The 23,812-nt window shown below is 38.1% G+C and overlaps 1 protein-coding gene across 10 annotated transcripts in view; it reads right to left on the reverse strand.

The window, feature by feature from the left end:
- Nucleotides 1-23,812, reverse strand: part of LOC135198703 (uncharacterized) — a 990,834-nt gene that overhangs the window by 957,936 nt on the left and 9,086 nt on the right. For 9 of the 10 annotated variants that reach the window (XR_010310875.1, XR_010310874.1, XR_010310872.1 and 6 more), the window contains one exon: nt 19,136-23,759. Coding sequence is in view for 1 of the 10 variants with exons in the window: in XM_064226546.1 (XP_064082616.1) it covers nt 23,432-23,759 (328 nt within the window). In the remaining 9 variants the exon portion in view is untranslated. Of the gene's footprint in view, nt 1-17,097; nt 23,760-23,812 lie in introns of those variants that run through there. The other variant, XM_064226546.1, reaches the window with a different exon arrangement.

Consider the following 23,812-nt stretch of genomic DNA (forward strand, 5'->3'; position numbering starts at 1 on the left):
GAGCCTCATGAAGTCATCATTCTGACGATAATTATTGGTGAAGGTTTAAAGCCAATATACGGTACCGGCTTTTTTTTTTCAGTAAATAGGTAGATAGCCAATAAATAAAAATTGTTGACATTGGATATAGCAGTTATTAAATCAAGCTTGTCTACTATGTTTTTGAAAATTACCAACTATTCCCTACATCTTGTCAATCTGATTGTGACCTATAAAGTAGACTGTAATTTCTTAGGAAACCTATTTTGGGAGTTAGACTAATAATTATCGTAGTGTTTTTGTATTTATTAACATATTTTGTTGGTTTGTTCATTATGACAATTATCAGTGGAGAGGTTCCAGAGTTCATAAAGGTGTACTGCTTTGCTTATATTTAAATTTGGTATTTGTCAAGTTGTTGCCAAGGAGTTTTAGCCTTCGTTTGTACGTATAGCCAATCATCCATCGAGAAAGAGGGAAGAAATGCTGTCCTAAGTTACGTAACGAGTGCGTTCGAAACCTTTTCTCTGAGTAAGTTGGCCCGTCCTCAAAAAAAAAGTCACTTTTACATTATAAGTAACAAATTTATTCAACCTACGTAATGCAGAATACAGTCAAAATTTATGTGTAGATATATGTATTCTGAATAAGCGTGAATATGTGATAAAGCATAGATAAAAAGTTATTGCGAAAAAACCGTGCAACAGAGGCCCTGAATCTCATAGTAATATAATATAAGCATACACATAAATACAGAGAGAGAGAGAGAGAGAGAGAGAGAGAGGCTGGGGTTAACTTCAGGTTATACACTTCAAGTTTTCAACTAGCATTTTGGAATAAACCTGCTGGTCAAATCTCCCTTAACACCAACAGCAACCCGCAGAAGTCAACTGACCACCCAGCACCATATGCTTTACTCCATATGACAAACAGAGAAATAATGAGTTTAACATGCTATTCGTGAGCATATATATATATATAATATAATATAATATACTATACTATAATATATATATATATATGTGTGTGTGTGTGTGTGTAAACATATGGGACACAAATATATACTACAAGATTGTGGAAAACATCGAAAATAGGGGCGAAAGACAGAGAAAGAAACGGGAGATATATATTGAAAAAGAAAATACCAGCATATCTGAGGGAAAATTCTGGCTAAATTCTATTTCCAGCAGAACACTCGACAGGACCCATCAACTATTCTAAACTATACTAAACATAATCTATTCCGCTCTGCTACACGGCTTTGGAACTTTCCTTCTTCGGTTTTTTTTTTTTGACTGTCATAGCCTTGCATCCTCTAAAAAAGTATGTCAGTCATTTACATATGGATTGAGGGCCCCTCTTTCTTCTCCCCGCCAATCCTTGTCCCCCCCCCCCCACCGCCCTGGGGTATATAAGGGCACTTATATACCTAACACTAAGTCCCGTCAATTCTTGGACGGGTGACCAGCTACTGAGTCTACTTATCTTACACGCCAGGCCATGGACACAGGCTAGCAATAACCTGGGTCAGGAAGTCAATCCCTGGAAATATTACTACAAAGCTTAGGGGTCTTGTGTGAGCGGCAATAGATGAAAGATCCAGAATGCCATCAGTACAAGAAATAAAAATACATTTATGTTAATCAGTACGGTTTCCCCTGTAAAGGTCTAACAGCAAAGTTTTGTAATAATAAAAAAAATTGCCAGTCTGGTTTATACATCACATCAGCTATTGCCAAGTTTCAAATAAACGCTTAAGAAAGGCAAGAAGGGAACATAAAAGGAAAGGAAAAGCCACTAATTTTTACACGTCGCATTTAACTTTTATTTTTAGTATATTGCAAAAACTTGCCCTCATATCGAGATATCAAATGACATGACAGATGTCAGTATACTGTACTTAATAACACTAAATGCTCATTTTTGTGTTATTCGATTTTTGGTAATAGCAATATAAGTAAAAATTACTGAGGCTACTCAACGTAGCAAAGTATTCAGGCGATGTTGCATTTGAGTCAGAGATCAAAATTAAGGAAAACGCGACCATGAAAGAAAACGAACCCTACGGTGAAGAACCAGTAACTTAACCATGTAGGTTCCAACATTCCCTCAAAAACTAAGCCATCAAAATATAACGGTGCAACAACCATTCAAGTTATGAATTACATAACAGTAAAGAAGTCATTCATATTACGACTTAATGATAATAACTAACCTAAACCAGCGTAAGACGTTTTTTTAATTTTTATTTTACTTCTTACCTCTGGGGCACAGCTTGATAGAAGAAATTTGGTGACCGTTCCATGGGGTACTTTCAATTAAAATCTACGGAAGCATTGCCGTCTTCGTTATAATAAAAAATAATTCAAGTATTTTTTTTTTTTTGCGTAAAAATATATATTGCCTTAATGGGGATGCAATTTTGATTTGAATGTTATAAATAATGACCAGTGTACGTAACGTACCGCGCCAAAAATGACGATATTAGAATATTCAATTAATTTTGCGAAAGAATCGCGCTCGCACACAAACATACATACACACACACACAGACACCCACACACACATATATATATATATATATGTATGTATGTATATGTGTGTGTGTATATATATATACATATATATATATATATTAAGGTATTAACCCGGAATATATCCACCTTTGACAAAGTTCAGTGTAAACTCATTTTAAGTAAAGTAGACGGGAGGACGAAGATGTCCTTTATTAATATAATATAATTTGTCAGCCACACAATATAGAAATGGGTGAATATAATACTTTGATCCCCGAGGGGCTAGTACTAAACACGGCGTCCCAAGGAGCTACAGCCCTGTTTAGCACTAGCTCCTCGAGTAGGTGGATACGTATCGGGTTAATAGCACTATATGGCTATATATAATATGAATATATATATCTATATATTATATATATAATATATATAATTAATATATATATTATATTATATATTAAAGACCACTCATGTATATAGATAGCTACTTAGCTTTGAACACCAAGTACACATAACAAAAGGCAAGCCAGCAACCGCAGAGACCCAATGCAATGCAGCAATAGACGCCCACGGCCAACAACCCCAGTAGCGCTGTCAATGAGGCGTAAATTCGACGCCCGCCTATTGGAACACGACAGCCAAGGGACCGCCCACTCCATTGCTCAAGAATTAAACCACTGAAATGACATCGTGTGCGGACGTCGAAATATGTACTAATGACTCAGTAATGAGTCTCATTCGGCTCGTCCTCCGACTGCACTTTTATCTGGTCTTGATAGATGTGCGTGATGAAGACGGCCTAATGGTGTTGTACTATTGTTGTTGTTTTTTTTTTCAGACTAAGCTGGCCTTATGCCAGCACGGGCTCTTGCTCATAGAGCAGCCCGTAGGGCTACTGTTCTTTTGAGATATACCTAAGAATTCGTCATGAGTTTGGAGTACTATTCCTTTGCCGTATAATCGTCAGCGACTAGGGCTAATCAAATCGTTGGTTCCTCAGCCAGCGTAACTCGCTTGTTGTTGTTGGAGATTAAGCTGGCCTTATGCCAGCACGGGCTCTTGCTCATGGAGCAGCCCGTAGGTAACTCGCTTACTGACCGAGTAGGAATATAAAAGAAAACCGCTTCCTTTTGACTTTAAGAACTGTATTTGCGTTGCCTTGAAAGCATTTACTCTAGAACGGCTGACAAGATGTGCAACCTAGTACTGTCAATAATATCTGACTGAGGGAAAATCAGTTAAAAGTACAAAACAGAGCAAGAGTCCTAGCCCTAAAGAATAGTAAGATTCTACTTGATTAACAACCTATTCAGTCGTTTGAGATAAATGATCAAATTCGAGAGAACCCATGCACATAACACAATTTTTAATACAGCACAACAATAATCCAATAACTGACATCACCTATCTCTCTATATCACAAATTACACTTCGGGTCTTCCGAAGCAAGGGAACAAGAAACAAGGAATAAACGCTCCCATATATATATATATATAGATATATATATATATATATATATATATATATACTATATATATATATATATACACACACATATATATATAATATAAAATTTCTAATGACCCATATCCCACTGATCTACCCACAACTTGCCATACATCAAACCACGTAAGAGAAAATTCATGTTATGAATAATATTCAAGTGGAAATAACTAATTTCACAGACTCCGAGAGAGAGAGAGAGAGAGAGAGAGAGACTGCGTTGCATAGACATTTTCACCCTAATCATCCAGCACACAGCAATCATTACACAACATGTAATTATTTCTCCCCTCCTTAATGAAGTAGGCCCCTGAGTTTGAATATTACTTCCGGCCAATCCGTCAAGTGGCCATGTTGAAGGCGGGGAAGCAGAGAGGGCGAGGGGAGGGGGTGGGGGTGCCCTGAGATGATAGTTACCGATACCTTCCTTTACTATTTAAAACGGATTAAAATTGAGGAATGCTGACTTCATGCTTCTGTTAAAAAAAATTTCCAATGTCAAAGCAAATAAGTCAATAGATTTCAATAAAAAAAAAAAAACTACGTTTTTCAAGGATACCATCTGCATTCCTATTTCGATTAATGATAAAAGCTAGCGCTATAAAAATATAAAAAAAAAAGTTAAGAGAGCCAAATTGGGTGATCAACGAAGCTACTAAAAATCTAAAAATTTAGCCTATTCTGATGTAACAAGCGTCAAGGTTATGGACTTACATTTAAAGCTAAAAAACAATTTAATGGCCGTATACCGGCATGTGAAAATAAAACATCAAAGAAAATATCTCCAGCAAATCTGGAGCGGCAACCATCCCTTCCCAGAGTGGTGTAGAAGCTATGTCCAAGCCATCTTAATTATTATTTCATCTACAGTATTAAAAATCTTCATTCTAGTCCCCTCATAGTTAAATATAAAATAAATTATAATACAATCTGAATCTCTTAATGTTGTTCTTAAAGCTCTATCTCAAATTTACAAAACCTCTTCAATAGACATAGTTTTATTGTCACAGAGATACCGACCTTACTGGACTGATAAATGAATAATGGTCCTTTCGTAAGCAGTTTCTTTTTATTGAATATCCTTTTCTCCAGCCTGCCCATTGTTTCATTTAACTTTGTAAGTCTTCCACTAAATGCCTATACTGATATTGCTAAAAAAATATCTGAAAAATTCAACCTCATTTGTAAGCAGGTTGGGTATACTCAAACACGAGCAATATGCAATACCTGTATTTTCACACAGTTCAATACATGATGAGCAGCAGTGCACGTGACAGTGTTGAGGCTACGCTTACCCAAGCGAGACTGCCCCAGGGGCCCAGACTCAATTTCTCCCGCCTTAAACACATTTTGGCGGGAATACAAGTAACTTACATATGCATCATATGGAAACATCCTACATCCCTTCTCTAAAATAAATGTATTACACTTTTCATGAAATTGAAGGTTTATCAAGTAATTATACAGAAGAGAAGTGTAAGGCATACTGACGACAAAATGGTGTTATATGAGAGAAAAAACAAATCATATAAGTGGAACGTGATTACGTGCTCATTGCAAAGTAGGACGACATTTAGTTGCATGAAGTTGACAAGTTATTACAAAATGGCCACATATTCAGTGCAAAAAAGAAAATGCCTAACTAAAGAGAAATCAAATTACATAATTGAAAAATCACAAAATGTAGTTTTTATGCCAACTCGGGGAGGTTATTTTCTTTCCTCGTCCTCTTCTAGGTTGGCGGTCAGCACACGAGTCAGCGGGGGAAAGTGAACGAGTAGGTGGGGAAACCTGCACTCTTATTTCCCGAAGATGTTTTCTGTTTCTCGTTGATATTCTTCCACTACCATCTAATTTTATGACATATTGGCGGTCTCCTTTCATTTCAATGACTTTTGCAATACGATCCCAGGCCTTAGAGACAACATTTTGCACTGCTACTGTGGTACCCGTTTGCAAGGGGCGGAGTCTCTTTGCACTAGAATCATGACGGAGCTTGACATTTCTCAAGTGTCTACCCATCTTCTCCTCTCTGTCTATTATAATGTCTGCCCACTGCTCTGTTATCTTATGGTAGCTTTTAATCATGGGGACTGAGTCTCTGAGTTGTCGTCCCATGGCTAATTGTGCCGGCGATTTATCGATGTCTCTTAGGGGCGTATTTCTATATTGCAAAATGGCTCTTGCAAAACTATCTGTGTCGAGGCTTCCGTCGCTTCTTGTGTTATCTTGAATGGTTCTTTTTGCTGCACGTACTGCTGCCTCTGCCCTCCCGTTGGATTGGGGGTAATGGGCTGAGGATATTCTCATCCTAACCCCCCATTTCTGTAGGAAGCTAGCCATTTCAGTGCTTACCGTCGAGGGAGATTTCTTCCGGGGCACCCCACTGCATGAAGTATCGTCGGAAGTGGGATCAACTTAGCAGAAGTAGCACCACTTGGGAAGAAGGCAATTTCCAGCCAACCAGTAAGCCTATCTGCATATGCCAGATATTGTTTTCCACATATTTGAAACATATCCGTGACCGTCTGTTGAAAAGGATATTCAGGGGGTGGGGTAGGCAATAGCGCTTCCTTTTGTTGGGATGGAGCGATGACGTCACATGTTCTGCACTGCATCCTCTTGAGATTCAGTTGACCCTCCATCCCAGGCCAATACACAGCCTGCCGTGCCCTACGAATCATTGAATCAGAGCTTTGGTGGCCTGAGTGTAGGTTAGAGACAACTCGGTCTCGTAGTGACACAGGTATTACTAGACTATTTGCCCTTCATCATATGAATACACCACCAGTTCCTCCACGATGCCAAGTCGGTCCCGTACGTTAAAATACGGCTTTATGCTGGAGTCGACTAAATTTCTTGATACCGGCCAAGAACCTGCGGCTACCATACTTCTTTAGCAGCTGAATATTCCACATCGCTTTCAGCAGCTTTTTTAACAGAATTCCAGTCGAGGGTTATGACGTCATCCACTCAGCGACGTGATCAACGCTGCAACGCACGAACTCTCAAAAATCCTCCTCCCACCCCCATCTCACTGTCACTCGCATTTATTGGGCTTCTGATTACTGGGTATCTTGAAAGAGTATCGGCTGCTGAGTTTTTTCTTCCCAGGAATGTATTTCACTGTGAAACTGTATTGTAATGTTTTTTCCTTTAATCGAAGCAAACGAGGATTTGCAATGTCTTTCAATTCTCTATCACCAACACTTGACCAGCGGGACGGTGGTCAGTAACAAGGATAATATTGGGACATCCCAGTAGGAATAATCTAGCTTTCTGAAAGCACCATACCACGGCAGCAGCCTCTCCTTCAACGACTGCATAATTGACTTCTGCCGAGGTTAAATGTCTACTTACAGAGGGCAAGCTTCCATCCCCCTTTGCAACAAAATGGGACTTTATCCTCTTCGCAACTGCAATGTTGTTGTAACACCAGAAAATCCCATCCCATCACGCGACCAGTCAGTGATTACCGCAGTTCGCCTAGATTTATTGTAATAGGCCAATCCATCCCAACCAAATTGCATAAAAAAATTCTTAGTCTTTCGAATGCATTCTGTAACATTTCATCCCAGTATACCTTTCGACTGGTAGACTTTTTTAGGAGGTCTCGAAAGGGTTCCATTAGTTGAGAGGTAGCAACAAATGGTGCCAATTGGTTTACGAGGCCAAACCAAGACCTTGTGTCAGTGATGGTTGGTTGATTTGGCATTTGGGAATCTCTTTGAATTGCAGACAACTTTTCCTCACCTGGCTTAAATTGTCCCAACATAATTCATAGCCTACAAAGTCTACCTCGCGTTGGCAAAATGAAAATTTATCAGGATTGAGGGTAACCTCGTTCCTTCTTTCACATACTTGTAAAAAACTTATCGTGTGATAAAACGCTCCTTCCACAGTGTCATCATATAGGAGAACATCATCGACACATTTAGATTTTCTCGGAATGTCCGCTATTACATCATCAAAGCGCTTTGAGTATGCATCCGAGGCAGAGACATGTCCCATTGGGGTCCTACAATACTGGTAACTACCCCTGGCCCATGGGGATATGAAGGTAGTCAGGTGCCGACTTTCCTCATCTAATTCACTTGATGGAAACCAGAATAGGCATCTATTACAGTTTTGTATGAACGCACAGGTACACTGATGCCATGTCGAACGGGGCAAAAAGTGTTGAGTGAGTTTCTCTTTTGCAATATTTGTTTAGCTTTTGGTAATCCACTGTTCTTCTTGGGTTTCCATTCCTTTAGCTACTACTACCATTCGCGCACACCCAATCGGTTGCAGTTCCTGTAGGAACGGGGCGGATTATTCCCAGTTTTGACATCGTCGTCCAGCTGTTTTTTTACCTCTTGCTCCCAATGTTTGGGAATTGGAATTGGCGTATGGCATGCGTATGGGACTGCATCAGGGAGAAGGTGAATATGGTGTGGCTTTCCCTTTTCATTTACCGGTAATGGATTCCCGTTTGGTATTGAATACCGTACCTGAGAAACGCTTCCAAAATCCACCTTTTGAGCTTAGGTACAGTGATGCTCAAATCTCATGCAACATGATTCCACAAGATTTCGTTCAAAATTCACTAACTGGCAACATAGCAAGCTCCATATTTATCTATTATTTCAATGCGGAAACGCGATTATTGCATACAATATGGACATAATATGTTTCACAGTTGAAACCTGTCATATATGTCAAAACCGTAAGAAAATGTCACGTGTAGCAAATTTCAGAAAAAAACTCTTCGAAACATTTTCAAACTTTCGTTACACGCCGCAGAAGCCATTTGACCAAAATGAAGTCGTCACCAAGCATCAGTCAAATGTAAAAAAAAAAAAAAAAAAAAAAAAAAAAAATGGTCATAACATTCATAATGGTTCCCCAAAAGCCAAACATGAAATTTAAAATAGTCCTATTAGATTGCTTTACATCTCAATGCTGAAAAATATGGAAATATTAATATACAAAACGTAGAATGCGCCCACCGATATCAACGTGTGAGCGGAGCGTGTGTGACGTATCATTTGTGTTGGTGCAACTACCACCACCCCCGGTGTAACATAAGTAGGTCTACACTGAGTAGTGACAATGAAATTATCTTGAAAACACTTATTTTATATGTGTTACAGGAATATTTGGATTTTCATACATAATTAATTTGCTATAATTCTTAAATATTTAAAAAATTATGGCATACAAGTAAATATTCGGCCATGCAATTATTCTTTTGTCAAAGCCAAGATATTATTCTTAGGCCTAGGCGTTAGATTTCTTTACTTGACAATTAACAGTCACATCTCTCTATTAAAAATTTAAAATGGCCAGAAAGCAAATGAGGTTATCTACACATTCTTGTTCTTCAAGTTACCTTATGAAAGGATAAATTATACACCAAAAAGCGAGGAGAAGGACTTTTAAGAAAATAATATTTTAAACCAGTTGAAAAAACAAGTGTTCCATACGCCTTGATATTAATACTTATGATATTTCGATTAATAGTCATCTTCTCCATATAATCAAAATCATCATCTTATATTCCTCAAAGAACAGGTAATCTCTACAAATAAAAACATTTGTAACATTATATCTCATAAGGCTTTGATTATTCTTTTAGGCCTATAATTCATTTTGCAACATATAGGCAGCATAAACGCAGCCTAAAACTTCAACATTCAAGAAAATTGGTTGTAATTCATATTCCCGTTGTATTCGTCAAAAAACAGATAATCTCTACAATAAAATTCATTAATAACAGATTATATCTCAGAAAGCTTGATTATTTTTTTTAGGCCTATAAAACATTTTGCAACATACAGGCAGCTTAAACACAGCCGAAAGCTTCAACATTCAAAGAAAACTTGTTTTAATTCATATTCCTACGTTGAATATGTTGTTATGACTGTTGACCTTATTAAGTCTACTGTCAATGCAGCAGACGTAGTTATGTTGACCATTCCGAGAAGCATGTAAAGTGTGCTTTCAGTGATGGCACAGCTAACCTTATCACACCGCATTTTGAACTTAGCAGCGTAAAAAAAGAAAATCAGTTCAAATCACACAGATTACGAATTATACCAATGCATAAAAGGGATCAAATTTATATAACCATAAGGAAAATAGGGCTAGCTGTGAATTCACAAACTTTTCGACATGTATGACATTAGAAAAAAAGTATAACACTACTTGGCAACATCACGTTGAGTCTGAGAATCTGGACGATACAAAAAGAATCATGTCGCATGAGATTTGAGCACCACTGTACATTGGCCTCCTGAGGGGAGAACGGCAACTCTATGACGTCATGGGTGTTGCTCCCATCACTGGTGACGTCATTGGCATCCCACACTATCGGGCCGTGCCCTAACCTAATCATTATTTACTGATATTCCGTCTACCTTAACATGATGGGGAAAGTTTGCATCCACTAACCCTAAACCCTTACATACATCTACAGATAGGTATAGCCTAGAGACACCGCACACTACTAACACCTCTATGTTTAGAGCGTTATTTCTACCCAATGTTATTGTACAGTATGCAGCAAAGCTCGAGTGACCTGATTTCAGTGATTTTCGTTCAAAAAGGGACTAACTGGCAACTCTTACCTTCTTCACATTTCTAATGACACTAAATTGCAACGGCGAAACATTTTGAAACTTCGCTCAAAAAAAGATACAGTTCACTTAACATGGTTTTATAGTAAAAAGCTATATTTTTTGTATCAAAATATCAGCTAGATCATTAGAAAAACATTAACACCTTAATCTTAATTATGGTAAATATGAAAAGACGTAAATACTTAACGAATTTTACTTTTAAGCCATCATAGTAGTTTATTTAATGTAATGAACGTATCGGAGATGCAGTTGTGGGCGTGGTCTAACAAGACGTCAACTGTGGTCATTTGCCAAACATGGTTGGAGCAACCCGACAGCGACCGGAAACGTCACCCACACAACAAGGAGAGCTATAGTTGAGCTCCATCTCGACAGATTTTCAAAAAAAAGGCATGGCTAATAGTCTTAATATCAACAAGACAACTGTATAGATAGCTAAAACGATACAACGAAGGAGAAGGATTGAATAGCCATCCGATCTGGGAGACCCCGCGGCACAACCGCAGAAGAAGACGAAGTGTTGATTAACTTTACAACCGAACACCCATTTTCGTCATCATTTTCAGTGAAACGAGAAACAAGAATACAAACATCAGTTGACATTGTAAGACGTCAGTTTCGAGAAGCTATTTTTCCATGTAGGAAACCTGCGCTCAAGCCTCTACTTACACAGACGCATATGGACCATCGTCTCGGGTTTTTTGCTCGAATATCTGTCCAAGAGCGAGCAGTGGGAAACTTATATTTTGTGACGAGAAGACATTTTGCAACGACCAACAGAGAAGACTGCACTGCTGGCGTCCAGGAAAAACCAGTAATGAACATTTACTTATTTTTGCTTTATATATTTTACGTGGTAGCCTAGGTGTGATATACTTTGTTATAGGCCTAGTCTGTATATATGCTAAAGATTTAATGAATGATAATTCCTCTTTCACTGGTTTTTAAACCTGCTGACAAATATCTTTAATGGAAGTTTAGGATGTAATCACGGAGAAATAATACAAGAGAAGATATAAATTAATTTGAGCTAGGGTGGGAGTTGGGAATTGTCATTACTGAAGAAGCAGTTTAAATTTCTGTGAAATCCCGCCTTCGCTTCGCAGTGTTGCTTGGGCGGGAAAACCAGTTGCAGAGGAAGTTCGTGCTAGCTTTCCTGAGTCTCGTGAATGTTTGAATACACATTGCACTGACTTAAAAGACGTTTAAGGTTACTATGCTATGACAACTTTTCTTATGCCTCTTTTCCGAATTCATAATATATACATTAGGCCTATATAACCAAAGTTTTCTTGTAATTATTTTACTGTAAAACTAACCGTCTTGGCAGAAAATACAACTGACGTAGCTGTTTCTATTTAAAATGGTTTGTAATTGTATATTATCATTTAATAGAGGAAAGGCGGCGAAAAAGGTATAATTTTGTCTTTATAAGTTTTGATTAAATGCATATTAGAGAACTGTTTCTCGGAGAAAAAATTCAAATAGGCCTATACATACTTGTGGAGATTTATATATATATATATATATATATATATAGATAGATATATATATCTATTATATATATATATAAATCTCCACAAGTATATATATATATATATATATATAATATATATATATATATATATATATATAGTTTTATAGAATAACCTTATAGTATTTTCTTAACATTGCACTTCAAGTCTTAAAAGTTAAAGTTCTGTGTTTATAGCAATATTATCGAAAGGATGGCTTAATAAAAGCGCCAGTCCTTTTTTTTTCTTAATCCATAAGATTTATTGATGAGAGGAAGAACTGCAGTTAAAAGTTTCTTTTATATTTAAAAGTAAGCCCACTGTCATTGTTTCTCTCCGAATATCTGTAAATTTATATTTTCTCTAAATCCTTCTCTATTTTTTCAGGTTTGAGGATAAATATATCGAACCAAATCGACGAGGTGGGAGGATAACCGCGGGCCTTTGGGGTTGGATGGCGTCTTGCGGACCAGGTGCTTTAGTGCCAATCCATGAGCGATTAAATGGCAGGCAGTATATATGTTGACATTCTTGACGAGGTGCTGATTCCATCTGTTAGGATGCAACAGATTCCGGAACCGTTGCCCATGTTCTTGGCAATGGACAACTCCTCTGTTTATAATAGCATGCCAGTGAGAAAATGGTTACAACAGCATCCAAAAGTTATTCGGATCAACTGGCCTGCAAAATCTCCGGATCTCAATCGCATGGAAAATTTGTGGGCCATTATGACAAAGGAATGGGATGGCTCCGTTCTGAACAGTAAACAAGCCATCATAAGCCATTGCTTGTCAGTATGGGAGTCTATGCGTGGGGAAAATATTTGTAGTAGACCTACGCTCACATACTAAATATCAATCAATTCTCTCTCTCGCTCTGTGTGTGTGTGTGTGTGTGTAGCTATATATATATGACGTGTTTTAAAAGACGAAGTTGTGTTTACTCTATTTGTTTTGCTGGAATTTGTATTTTATTTTTCACAGGGACCTATGTATTTCAAAGAATTATACGTATTTTTTAAATAATTATAGTGGTATACTATTTACTTAACCTATACCGTTTTTATTATCAATTATATTCATTATTTGCTACTTGGTTTATTGATGCCTTTACTAAGTTACATTTCTTGAGATTTACCTAGGATTTCGTTAGACCCAACTGGTGAAGGGTGCATAGTGGCCCGCCAATGGCTTAGTTTGCCTGCCTTCGCCTTATCCGTAGGCCAAGTGCACTTCGCGCTTCTCGATTATATCATATAGGCCTAAGAAAAAAATAATGACGAAGTATATCACACCAAGACTGTGGAAGAATTTCACAAATCCTGCTTTATGTCTTTTTTAGACACCCTTCATAAGTTGCAAAGATTTGATGCAACTTGTTGCAGTCTGTAATATAAAGTCAATAGCATTGGCCTCGACATTATTGTTTATAATACGTTACAGTTGTCCTTCTGTAGAATCTGCACTCGACAGTTGTAGCTGATAATATCACACCTGATTAGTCTTCCATTCGTAAATTAAAAGTAAAATAATAAAAAATTAATTGTATTTCTAATATCGAAGATTACTCTTCACCTTGCTTATTTATTCACTTATTTATTATTTACTTTTCTTCAAACTGAAGAAACCCCTCGGGAGACTAGACTTATGTAGCACTGGCTATAACCTAAGCCTAAGCCATAATTTATTGCAAGTATCGAAATCATGATCCTGACTAACATTTGCTTTATACACAAAACTACAAAAGCGAAAAGTAATAACTATGAATTCATATCCCAAATGCATCAAATGTTATCATTAGACTATGCTCTGCTCAACTCTTCTCTTTCACTCCACCGCGATGTCCTCTTCCACTGTGTCCAGACTGACGATTCCACGACTCATGGAAGTCACGGTGAGCAGAGGTTTTCATGCTACAGTAACATATTTAGTTTTCGTTCAGAAATATTGTGGCGTGAAATATTTTTGTTTTCCAGGTTCCAATATATTTCAATGATAAGATTCTATATGACAAGTGACCAACTTTTCTTCATACATACACATTTATAAAATATGAGATTTAATACTAATTGGCAACTTAAGAACAACGCTTGTCCAGTACAAAAATAAAAAAGTCGCACGAGTTTTGCTGCATACTGTACAACGCACACTACCCAGTACTCTCATGGGTTTTTCGGCTGCATGATTAACCCTGGCGTTCGAACGATGCAACTGTTTCACGTTCAGTCCTAATTGATGCAAAACCTTTTCTCCCATAATACAAACTTCAGCCCCAGTATCGGCAATAGCATCAATAAATGCTTCATACATTGGTACATCACGTCTCATTTTATGTTCAACTTTTACGCGCACATGCGGTAGCTTTCCCGCCAATGCTGTCACCTGCTGGACCCCACAGTGCTGCACTAATGTGCATGCCGTCACTGACATGGTGTCGTCATCATGGTCAACTTCAATGCCTGCTGCCTTGTTATTCGCGCGTTTTTTTCTGCAATATCTAGCTAAATGACCCTTTACACCACACTTGTGGCAACACACTTCACTTGCATAGCAGCTAGATTTATTTTCCTCATGAAAGCGTCCACAATTACCACATCTCTTACCTGACATGAGTAGCTTACTATCCTTTTGTCGACGAAAGTTCGATTTTACTGCCGCAACATCACTATGTTCTGTTTCATTATTATTATAGGGCAGCAATTCTTTCCCCACCTTGGCAGTAATGAGTCTCTGGTTAATTTTGCTGGCCCCACTATCCCTTTCAGCTGCCTCATATATTTCACACTTCTGTAGTATTTTGGCGACACTGTTATATTTTTCGTAGTCTTGGAGTATTTCTTGTTTCAATCCGCAGTTATTTAAACCACTGGCTAACCTGTGAGTCAGCATATAGTCACTCATGTCATTTTGGCACCGAGGGCAGCGGAAAGCACAATCTAAAGCCAATTCCTGACACCGATGTACATATGTCTTCGCGGGTTCCATAGGCCCTTGCTGTGCACTAAAAATTTTATCCCACAGAATTGCACGGTTCTCAGACTTTTGAGTTACTTCTTGGACGGCATCCAATGCCTGATGTTCCATTCATCGGACGTGTAACAAGCGTCCAATGCCCTTTGTAACTGATCATCGCAGTTCAAACGAATGCTTAGCACAGCATCTTCAGTTGAAACCCTGCCAATTTGGAACCAATCTGTCATAGACCTACGCCACTTCCTAAATGCTCCTTGTGACATTTCGTACGAACATTTGTCGGTCATAATTGCTCTCATACCTGAGGGGGCACCACTGCTCTGTCGCTGCTGCAAGAAAAGGTTTGCCATGGCACTCAGAAGGTCCTCATTCCCACCATTGGTGCGGCTATGTGCAGCCCGTCGAAGGGCCCCTCTTCCTGGTGTTGTTGAATATCTTGCACCCGACATCTTGAAGGCTTCCCAGGTCCTTATATCACTGCGCCATGTAAGCAGGTTGGGTATACTCAAACACGAGCAATATGCAATACCTGTATTTTCACACAGTTCAATACATGATGAGCAGCAGTGCACGTGACAGTGTTGAGGCTACGCTTACCCAAGCGAGACTGCCCCAGGGGCCCAGACTCAATTTCTCCCGCCTTAAACACATTTTGGCGGGAATACAAGTAACTTACATATGCATCATATGGAAACATCCTACATCATTACTCCCTACTCCATCACTTAAAGTGTTATATCATCCTTTTGTGCATTGCCATCATTACCTACTTGTTCAGTCCCATGTTTCTAGCTATACGATGCATTCTATTAACCAAGGTCTGTAAATGTCACTACTCCATCTAGTGTTATCATTTTGTGCATACTCTGCCATCACTACCTATTTCTTGAGTCCCATGTCTCTATCTATACGATGCTCTGTAAATCTTGTGTTGTTTTCCTTATCAAAAACAGCAACATCTGCGTATTCTAAATCCGTCATATGTCTCTCGTTACTCCAACTACCTTTTCTATATTGAAATATTATGAAATCCTTGAGAATTGCAGTCAGTAAAAGGGACACTATATTTCCTTGCAGCACCCACAAAAAATATTTATCGAAAATTCTCTTAACAAGAATCCCTCATTTACAAGGCATGTACTCTGTTCATGGTTATTTTCCACCAGTTTTACATAGTCAACGGAAATACCCTGATAAGCTTAAGTATATGCTTAAAGAAGGTAAATATATAATATATATATTATATATATATATATATATATATATATATATATATAAAACTGTTTCAACCTAAGGTTTGAGAATCTTGTTTAATATGGACACAACCCAGCTTATGGCAATAAACTATAGCACCTAAAGATGACCCAACAGCTATATGGATGAGGCACGGGTATACTTCAGTCAATGAGGCGATTTTCCACAAAATAAATTACACCTGAGGAGTGAAACGATTAAGGTAAGAGAATTTCAGTAACAATACTATTGAAAAAAATATATTTAGATATATAAGATATATATATATATATATATATATATATATATATATATATATATATATATACCACGAGTCATTCGACCTGCGAAGCTAAGCAATGATAGGTGACACCAGCAAAAAAGGCCTTTAAAATATCCACAGGGCAGGGTATTAGACTGGTAATCTCCCCCCAAAAAATAAACATAAATACACACACACACACACACACACACACACACACACACACATATATATATATATATATATATATATTATATATATATATATATATATATATATATATATATATAGTACATATATACATTCGCCCTGTAACTATGTTGCAAGATGCTGACCTTCCGACTCTCAGCAAAGTTAATAGTCCTTCCATAATGCCTCAATGATGACGAGATTATTAACCTTTTTTTTATTATTATTAACCAGGATATCATGAAGGCCGACTTACTCCTTAACTTTGTTGTGGGGCTACGAAATGCGAATGAATCATATCAAAATATATAATTGTTGGTTGGTTTCGATTATGCCGGCAAGGGACAAAACAGATCGGTAGGCTTAATGCGAACCTCTGATCTCTTTCCCAACCAACACAGACGACCTACACATGATAACGATAGCTCTTTCAAAAACGAGTCTTCAATTAACATTTCCAAGGCATTTCTTACAAAACGCACATCTCGAAGTATTTCCTGACAAAATCATATCTGGAACCTCGACAATGGTGAAATCATCCCGGTAAAGAAAAAGGATTAAAGTTTTCCATCATTATAGCCTTTTCTCGTACATAAAATGTCTTCACGTAAGGTAAACTGTCAATTGATATTATTCAAAGCTTGCAAGCAACCAAGATTCGTTCGCGATAAATGGATGGATTATGGAATTTAGGGCATAGCCCATGCGCTGGGAACTATAAGATCATTCAGCGCTGAAATGAAAGTATGGCTAGATGGAAAAATGACAAATGAAATGAAAATGATAGACTGATGACAATCCTGCACTTGAACATTGACTGTACATCACCAAAGGCCATTTTACTCTCCCCCCAGCATTCCGATCATCCAAAGTTATGAAAGATCGATAAATGGAAGTCTTTAATATTCGCATACTCTCCTTAGTCCTTACTGGCTAATAGGCACTTCTCAGTTGTTAAACGGAATCGTCTTAACAAAACACCAAGTCACCAACGTCAAGAAGACAAAAAAGTTATGTTGCTGGAACTCGGGGTTTGTTTAACTTTGCCGGCAGACCTAGTTCAAAACTTTATTTTATTTGTTCAAGTGCTAAATATGTATAACACCCAGCAGTGGATCGACCGCAAAAATTTTAACCTACGCTGTGAGGTTAAACCATGGAGGTATAGTTGCCTAACATATTTACAATAGGCTAGCCTTTACTATATAAGACTGAGTTAGGTTAGGCTAACCTAGATGAACGGCCTTTTTCACTACTACTGAGACCAAGAAGAAACTTTTGTATTAGATTATACGTCAGGCTGATGATATTACTAGGTTCTAAACAAATTTATAATTTCAACGTCAACATCTTTATGTTGATGTATCGGTTTTAAGGATAATACTTTCTTAGGCTAATCCACATTATTGTAGACAGAATGATGTGCTTTTCTAGAACCATTTGGTTTACCAAGTCATTATTTTATCGACGAATGTGGCTTTTACGCAGGGAAAAAACCGCCTTGAGTTCATCTTACTCACGGTGGTCACCCTCTTTCACTCGATATTTAATTGGTGGAACACGAATACAATTGCATCTTTAAGCATACCATTCAAAAGATTGAAGTTTCGTCAACATAATGGGATATATGAAAGCCCCACACGAACGAAAATAAGCATGTGAGGTCATCGTAAAATGTTTTTAAGGCGGTTTTTAAATCCAATATGGCGTCTACTAGCATCCGGTCCCTTTCGTCTCCGGCATCGAGACCACGTCCTTCCCAGCGTTCATTTGAACAATATTAGCGTGTGTGTAACGTTTATTGATATTGCTGAAGATTGCAGATGTAATCAGCACAATAAAAAATTTTGTTGCCTATATTAGTGAAAGTATGAGACGTCTCATTCCCTGGGGTCGTGGTTTGAACTGAAATGCATTTTTATTTTGTCATCGGTGGTTTTATCCTTACTGCCATCACAACTGAAACTCCACAGTGCTTATTTGATTGTAATTATATACATTTTGCTCTTAATTCACTCCAAATTGTAATTAAAATACGTTCAGTTTGTTGAAAGCGAAGCCATGGCGGGAACAATTTCTGTCTTAATGTAGAGGGTGTCCAAAAAGGTGCAGTATAGTAGTAGGCCTAAGCTAACAAGATAAATATCAATCAAGCTAACTTTTCAAAAACGCTCATATTGTAAAAGCATTATAACCGATATTCTTAATAACTAACTAAAAATAGCATGTGTACTGCAACTGCAGACCAACATAGCAACCACACACACAAAAAAAAAAAGTTACCGTTGCGGAAACGCAACAGTAACCACAACTCGAGTTACCAAACAGCAATGAAAATGACGCCTACCTCAATTCTTTTGATGCTGCGGTACACACCGCCTTGGGTACGTCATACACTGAACGCAAAGATAATTGTGATATTCACGCACATCGAAAAATAATGCACAAATTCGTCAGAAATAAGCTCGAGGCGAAATTACGAACCACCATCGAAACGTGTTTACAGTTGCCGCCGCCATCTTTGTTCGTTTGAGTTAAATTTTTCTAAGTATTCTAACTCCGCAGCAGCGCACATTTTGCAAAGAATGTAGTTTATCTTCGTTGATTTATTTTATAGAAGTCTAAATTACCATAAGAATACACCGTTAGCCATGTAATTTTGAATTATTCTTGAACGTTCTCATTTTTATCAGTATTAGATCGTCATCGAATGTACAGAGCCAATTGAAATTTAAGCTCGAATTCTTAACGTTATCGATGAAGTATTTGGCTGGTATGATTTATTTGTCTATTATTGTCTCGTTATGACGATTCGTGGTTGCTGTATACATTCATATAATTCATATATACATCTACATATGTATTCATGTAGAAGTACGTCAGTATGTTTCGTACGGGAATGAAATAGTTAGTGATAGAATAATCTTTCTTTTTAGAACGAGCAGACAGCACGTTATTTCAGATCCCTTTGTAATAGCAGCTCAGAGACAGCTTTAAAAAATCATCTTTAGTACATCAAGAGTATGATAGTTATTTTAGGTGAAATAAAGCACCATGGAGCATGACTAATTTGTGAAAGGAAACCCATGGTGATGATAAAATAGAATTGATGATGCGTATATGAAAAATCTTTATTGGTTTTCTTATATGCGAGCTAGTACTATATGGTATCAAATCATATTTCATACGTCATCAATCGATTTAGAACTCTTAAACCCACCTTCCCCTTTTTGGAGTTCTTGGCCTCACTGTGACCCATCGCCTTACCTTGCAGTGATGGACACATTTGTTTCAACTGCCTTGGCATAATTTCGGCGGCCCGTGCCACCCATCCCTGTAACGACCAACGGTATATTGATGGTGTCAAATGTAGGCTTCCTTTTTGTACAGCTGACGAACGTGTCTAACACTATAGTTTTTTAAAGCCTAGGATGAAGTTTCTTTAGGTCTATTTTCAAGGCAGGTGCACTAAAACCATCGCGTGTATCCGTGCATGGACCGGGATGTCTGTGTGAGAGACTTGTGCTTCATTTTACAGATAAGTTAAATAGAATTATTTCATTGACTAAATCCTCTGTAATAAAGGCCACCTGTTGTCAGTGTAGGGTAGTTCAACATACGGATTTTTTTTTTTCTTTTTAGTGAGCCCCACGTAGCCTAGGTAGGATTTGCAAGCCTTTTTCTACCATTGAATTTTTATGCTGCATAGGATTATCACATCTAAGGGCTCTTGCCTGACCTTTTTTTTTTTTTTTTTTTCCTCTGAGGCCGGTGTATGATACAGACTTCAGATATGTGATACGACGGCAAGGAACCCGTGGCTGAGATGCCAGAAAAGTTGGTGCGACTTTGGCTTGACCTACGCGTCACCTACTCCGAGGTCCTAGTACTAAACAAAGTATATAGAATAAGGGAGACTCCCCATTCTATATACTTTGGTACTAAACATTGCGGAAGTTCCTTGGGACCCCCCCTCCGGGATCAAAGTATTATATACACCCATTTCTATATTGTGTGGTCGACAAATTGTTTTAATAAACGATGTGTTCATGCGGCCATCTACTTTATATTTACCATACGGTGTTTAGTACTAGCACCTCTTGAGTAGGTGACGCGTAGATAACAAGCCAGAGTTGCACCGAAAAGTTGATCAAGGGAACGGTTAAGAATCTCCTGAAATGAAAACATGGAAAGATGGATATAGTACCGTCTCTTTAATAGTCATAAGGTGGAAAAATAATGGTTAACTTTATGCATTTACTACAAATATAAATATGATAGTTCGAGCATATATAAATGTATGTATACATAAACAAATAGAAAGGTACAGATTAAGTCGTGCAAAACTTATTTCTCGAGATACGACGTTACTGACTATTTTATTTCTATAATAATTCAGGCTATAGAATTACTACATACTCACGACTAGAGTAATTAATACTAAAATTGAGTTATTTCATATCACTTTATGGTTTGAAGGTCAGACGTTATCTTACGTAAAAGATAACCCACGAAAAAATTCAATGTCAATAATTGAGATTATTTTCCTTATTGAACTTTCATCGTGATTGAACTCATACTCCCTTTTATAATTCAACTGCACAGGTGGAAGACAATAATTGTACTTATATTCCATTCTCTTGAAATGTCCAGGGAGTGAAGATCAATCTCTTGACATGTTCCGAGAGTGAAATTCAGTCTCCTGACGTGTCCAGAAAGTGAAATTCAGTCTCTCTTGACGTGACCAGAGTGCAATCCAATAACCTGACATGTCCCGAGAGTAAATTCAATCTCCTGACGTCCAGTGAAATTCAGTCTCCTAACACATCAAGATAATGAAATTCAACCTCCTGACGTATCCAGAGAGTGAAATAACAATCTCCTGATGTGTCCAGAAAGTGAAATTCAATCTCCTGGCCCGTCCAGAGAGTGAAGTTCAGCCTCCTGATATGTCCAGGGAGTGAAATTCAATCTCCTGACATGTCCAGAGTGAAATGCAATCACCTAACATGTCAGGAGAGTGCAATTCAGTCTCCTAACATGTCAAGAGAATGAAATTCAATCTCCTAACGTGTCCAAAGAGTGAAATTCACTACCAGAGAATGAAATTCAATCTCCCGAAGTGCTCAGAGAGTGAAAATTAAATCTCGCTGCGAATGTATAGACTGTAATAAAAAAATATTTTAATGAATGTCTGAGGTTTTTACAGCTTCTACCTTTTGAGTTTCACATATCTTGGTCACTTTCGCCATAACATAATATTATAGGCTCACAGAATCTACTATGTCGAAATCGTGACCAAAAAGATGCTGCGTCACGACACTACGTAGATCAACAGGTGTAGAAAAGTGCGTAAATCAGTTGCTTATGACTAGAAACAGTACCCTGTAGTGTTACAGGGGTCTCCTTATAATTACGTGTATATAATGAAAGTTCTCCCCATCAAGCAGTAATTGGCAATTGACTTTGTCAGCTCACTCTTTATTAGCGCATAAAGGTGAGGGACAAGGTATTGCAACTTCCTTAAAACGATCTCATTTGTTCAAAAAATTCTCTCGAAACTGTATCTAGAAGTGAAGGTACTACTAAGACTATCTCGTAGTCATTCATCATACTTAGGAAATTTCTTTTAACAGAAATTCTCTCATAAATATTGAGCGTCTGGTTCTTTTTCCAGCTAAAAACGAATGGTGCAATAGAAAAACATAAATGACTGTTAAATATAACTATAAAATGTAGTTGTAGGCATTGATACCGGTAGCTCTAATTCTATCTTTTCAAAGCCTTCCATGAGCTGGGGACATTTACCGGCACATAGGCCTAGCATTCAAAACATTGGTCCTTAGTTTGTATAGTCCTTTTTTTTGGAGGGGTTGGATAAAAAGCAATAAATATGCCAGCAGATCAGCTAGCACGTGCGTGGATATCACACCAAAGCAGTGATTCTCTTGACATTCGTAAAAGGCATCAAGTTCCTTCGGACTTCTGACTAATGAGCCTATCCTGATATTCACCTCGGGGATCGTTACCTTGGGTCATATTCCAGTTGACAGTATTTAAAAGCATATCCTCAGACGTCCCGTTTGAATGTTGTATCTATTTTAAAGAATCCATTCAAATTACGCATATGACTGCATCTGGCGTATTCTGTCTGGTATTGGCGCCTGAACATAGTTATCTGTCCACTTTGTGATTCATTTTATCTTCTTCTTCTTCCCCCAGCTTTAACCCATTTTTATATGGGGTCGCCGTTGTGAATGAGTCGTTTCCATCGATTTCAGTCCTGTGCATCGTTCTCGTTAATACTTTTTCTTAACATATCCTCCTCTACACCAAGGTCTAAAGAATACCTTGCCCTACACAATCACGCCATCTCATGTCGTTTTTGGTGTTCTCTTCTTCCTTCTACCCCGCACTTCCATTTCCATCGTGCCTTCCAACATGATGTTCCTCTCTTCGTAACAGGTGATAAATTTTATATTAATGGATTATTATACCATTCTGCGACATCCTCTTTCAATTGTCTACCACCCAGTGCCTACCACTTTCGTAAACGTAAACAAACTCCGACGGCTCTATAATGCTCGCGCCACCGTCCCCTCTACTAATCGTCGGAAGCTCAGGTCCCTGAACTGGCGTATTCTCAAACATCGAAGAGAGTTGAGTAACGGAACAAGAGCGCTGTCGAACTCTTTCCGAACTCTCCGACGCGGTAGATGTGCTCGCGAAGGATGCCCTCCTTTCCAAACCAGGGGCTCTGTTCTCCGAGGACACAGCAGAAGTCTGAGATCCCTCTCCGGCAGGTGGGACTAGAACGGGAGTTATCGGCGGCGCGCACTCGTTTTCTTGGAGGGATGAAGGATCTTGGGAAACATTGTCCGGTTTGGGAGTGGGGGAGAGAGGCTGTGTTCTCAACGTCTTGTGGCAGGGTTGAAGCGTTCAGTTCGCACAGGTGGTTGTCGCAGCCGATTCTGTGAAAAAGAGTTAGTAATGAACATGGTTTCTATACTTCATTGCATATTGA

The sequence above is a fragment of the Macrobrachium nipponense genome, chromosome 22 (assembly GCF_015104395.2).
Source record: "Macrobrachium nipponense isolate FS-2020 chromosome 22, ASM1510439v2, whole genome shotgun sequence".
Classification (NCBI taxonomy): domain Eukaryota; kingdom Metazoa; phylum Arthropoda; class Malacostraca; order Decapoda; family Palaemonidae; genus Macrobrachium; species Macrobrachium nipponense.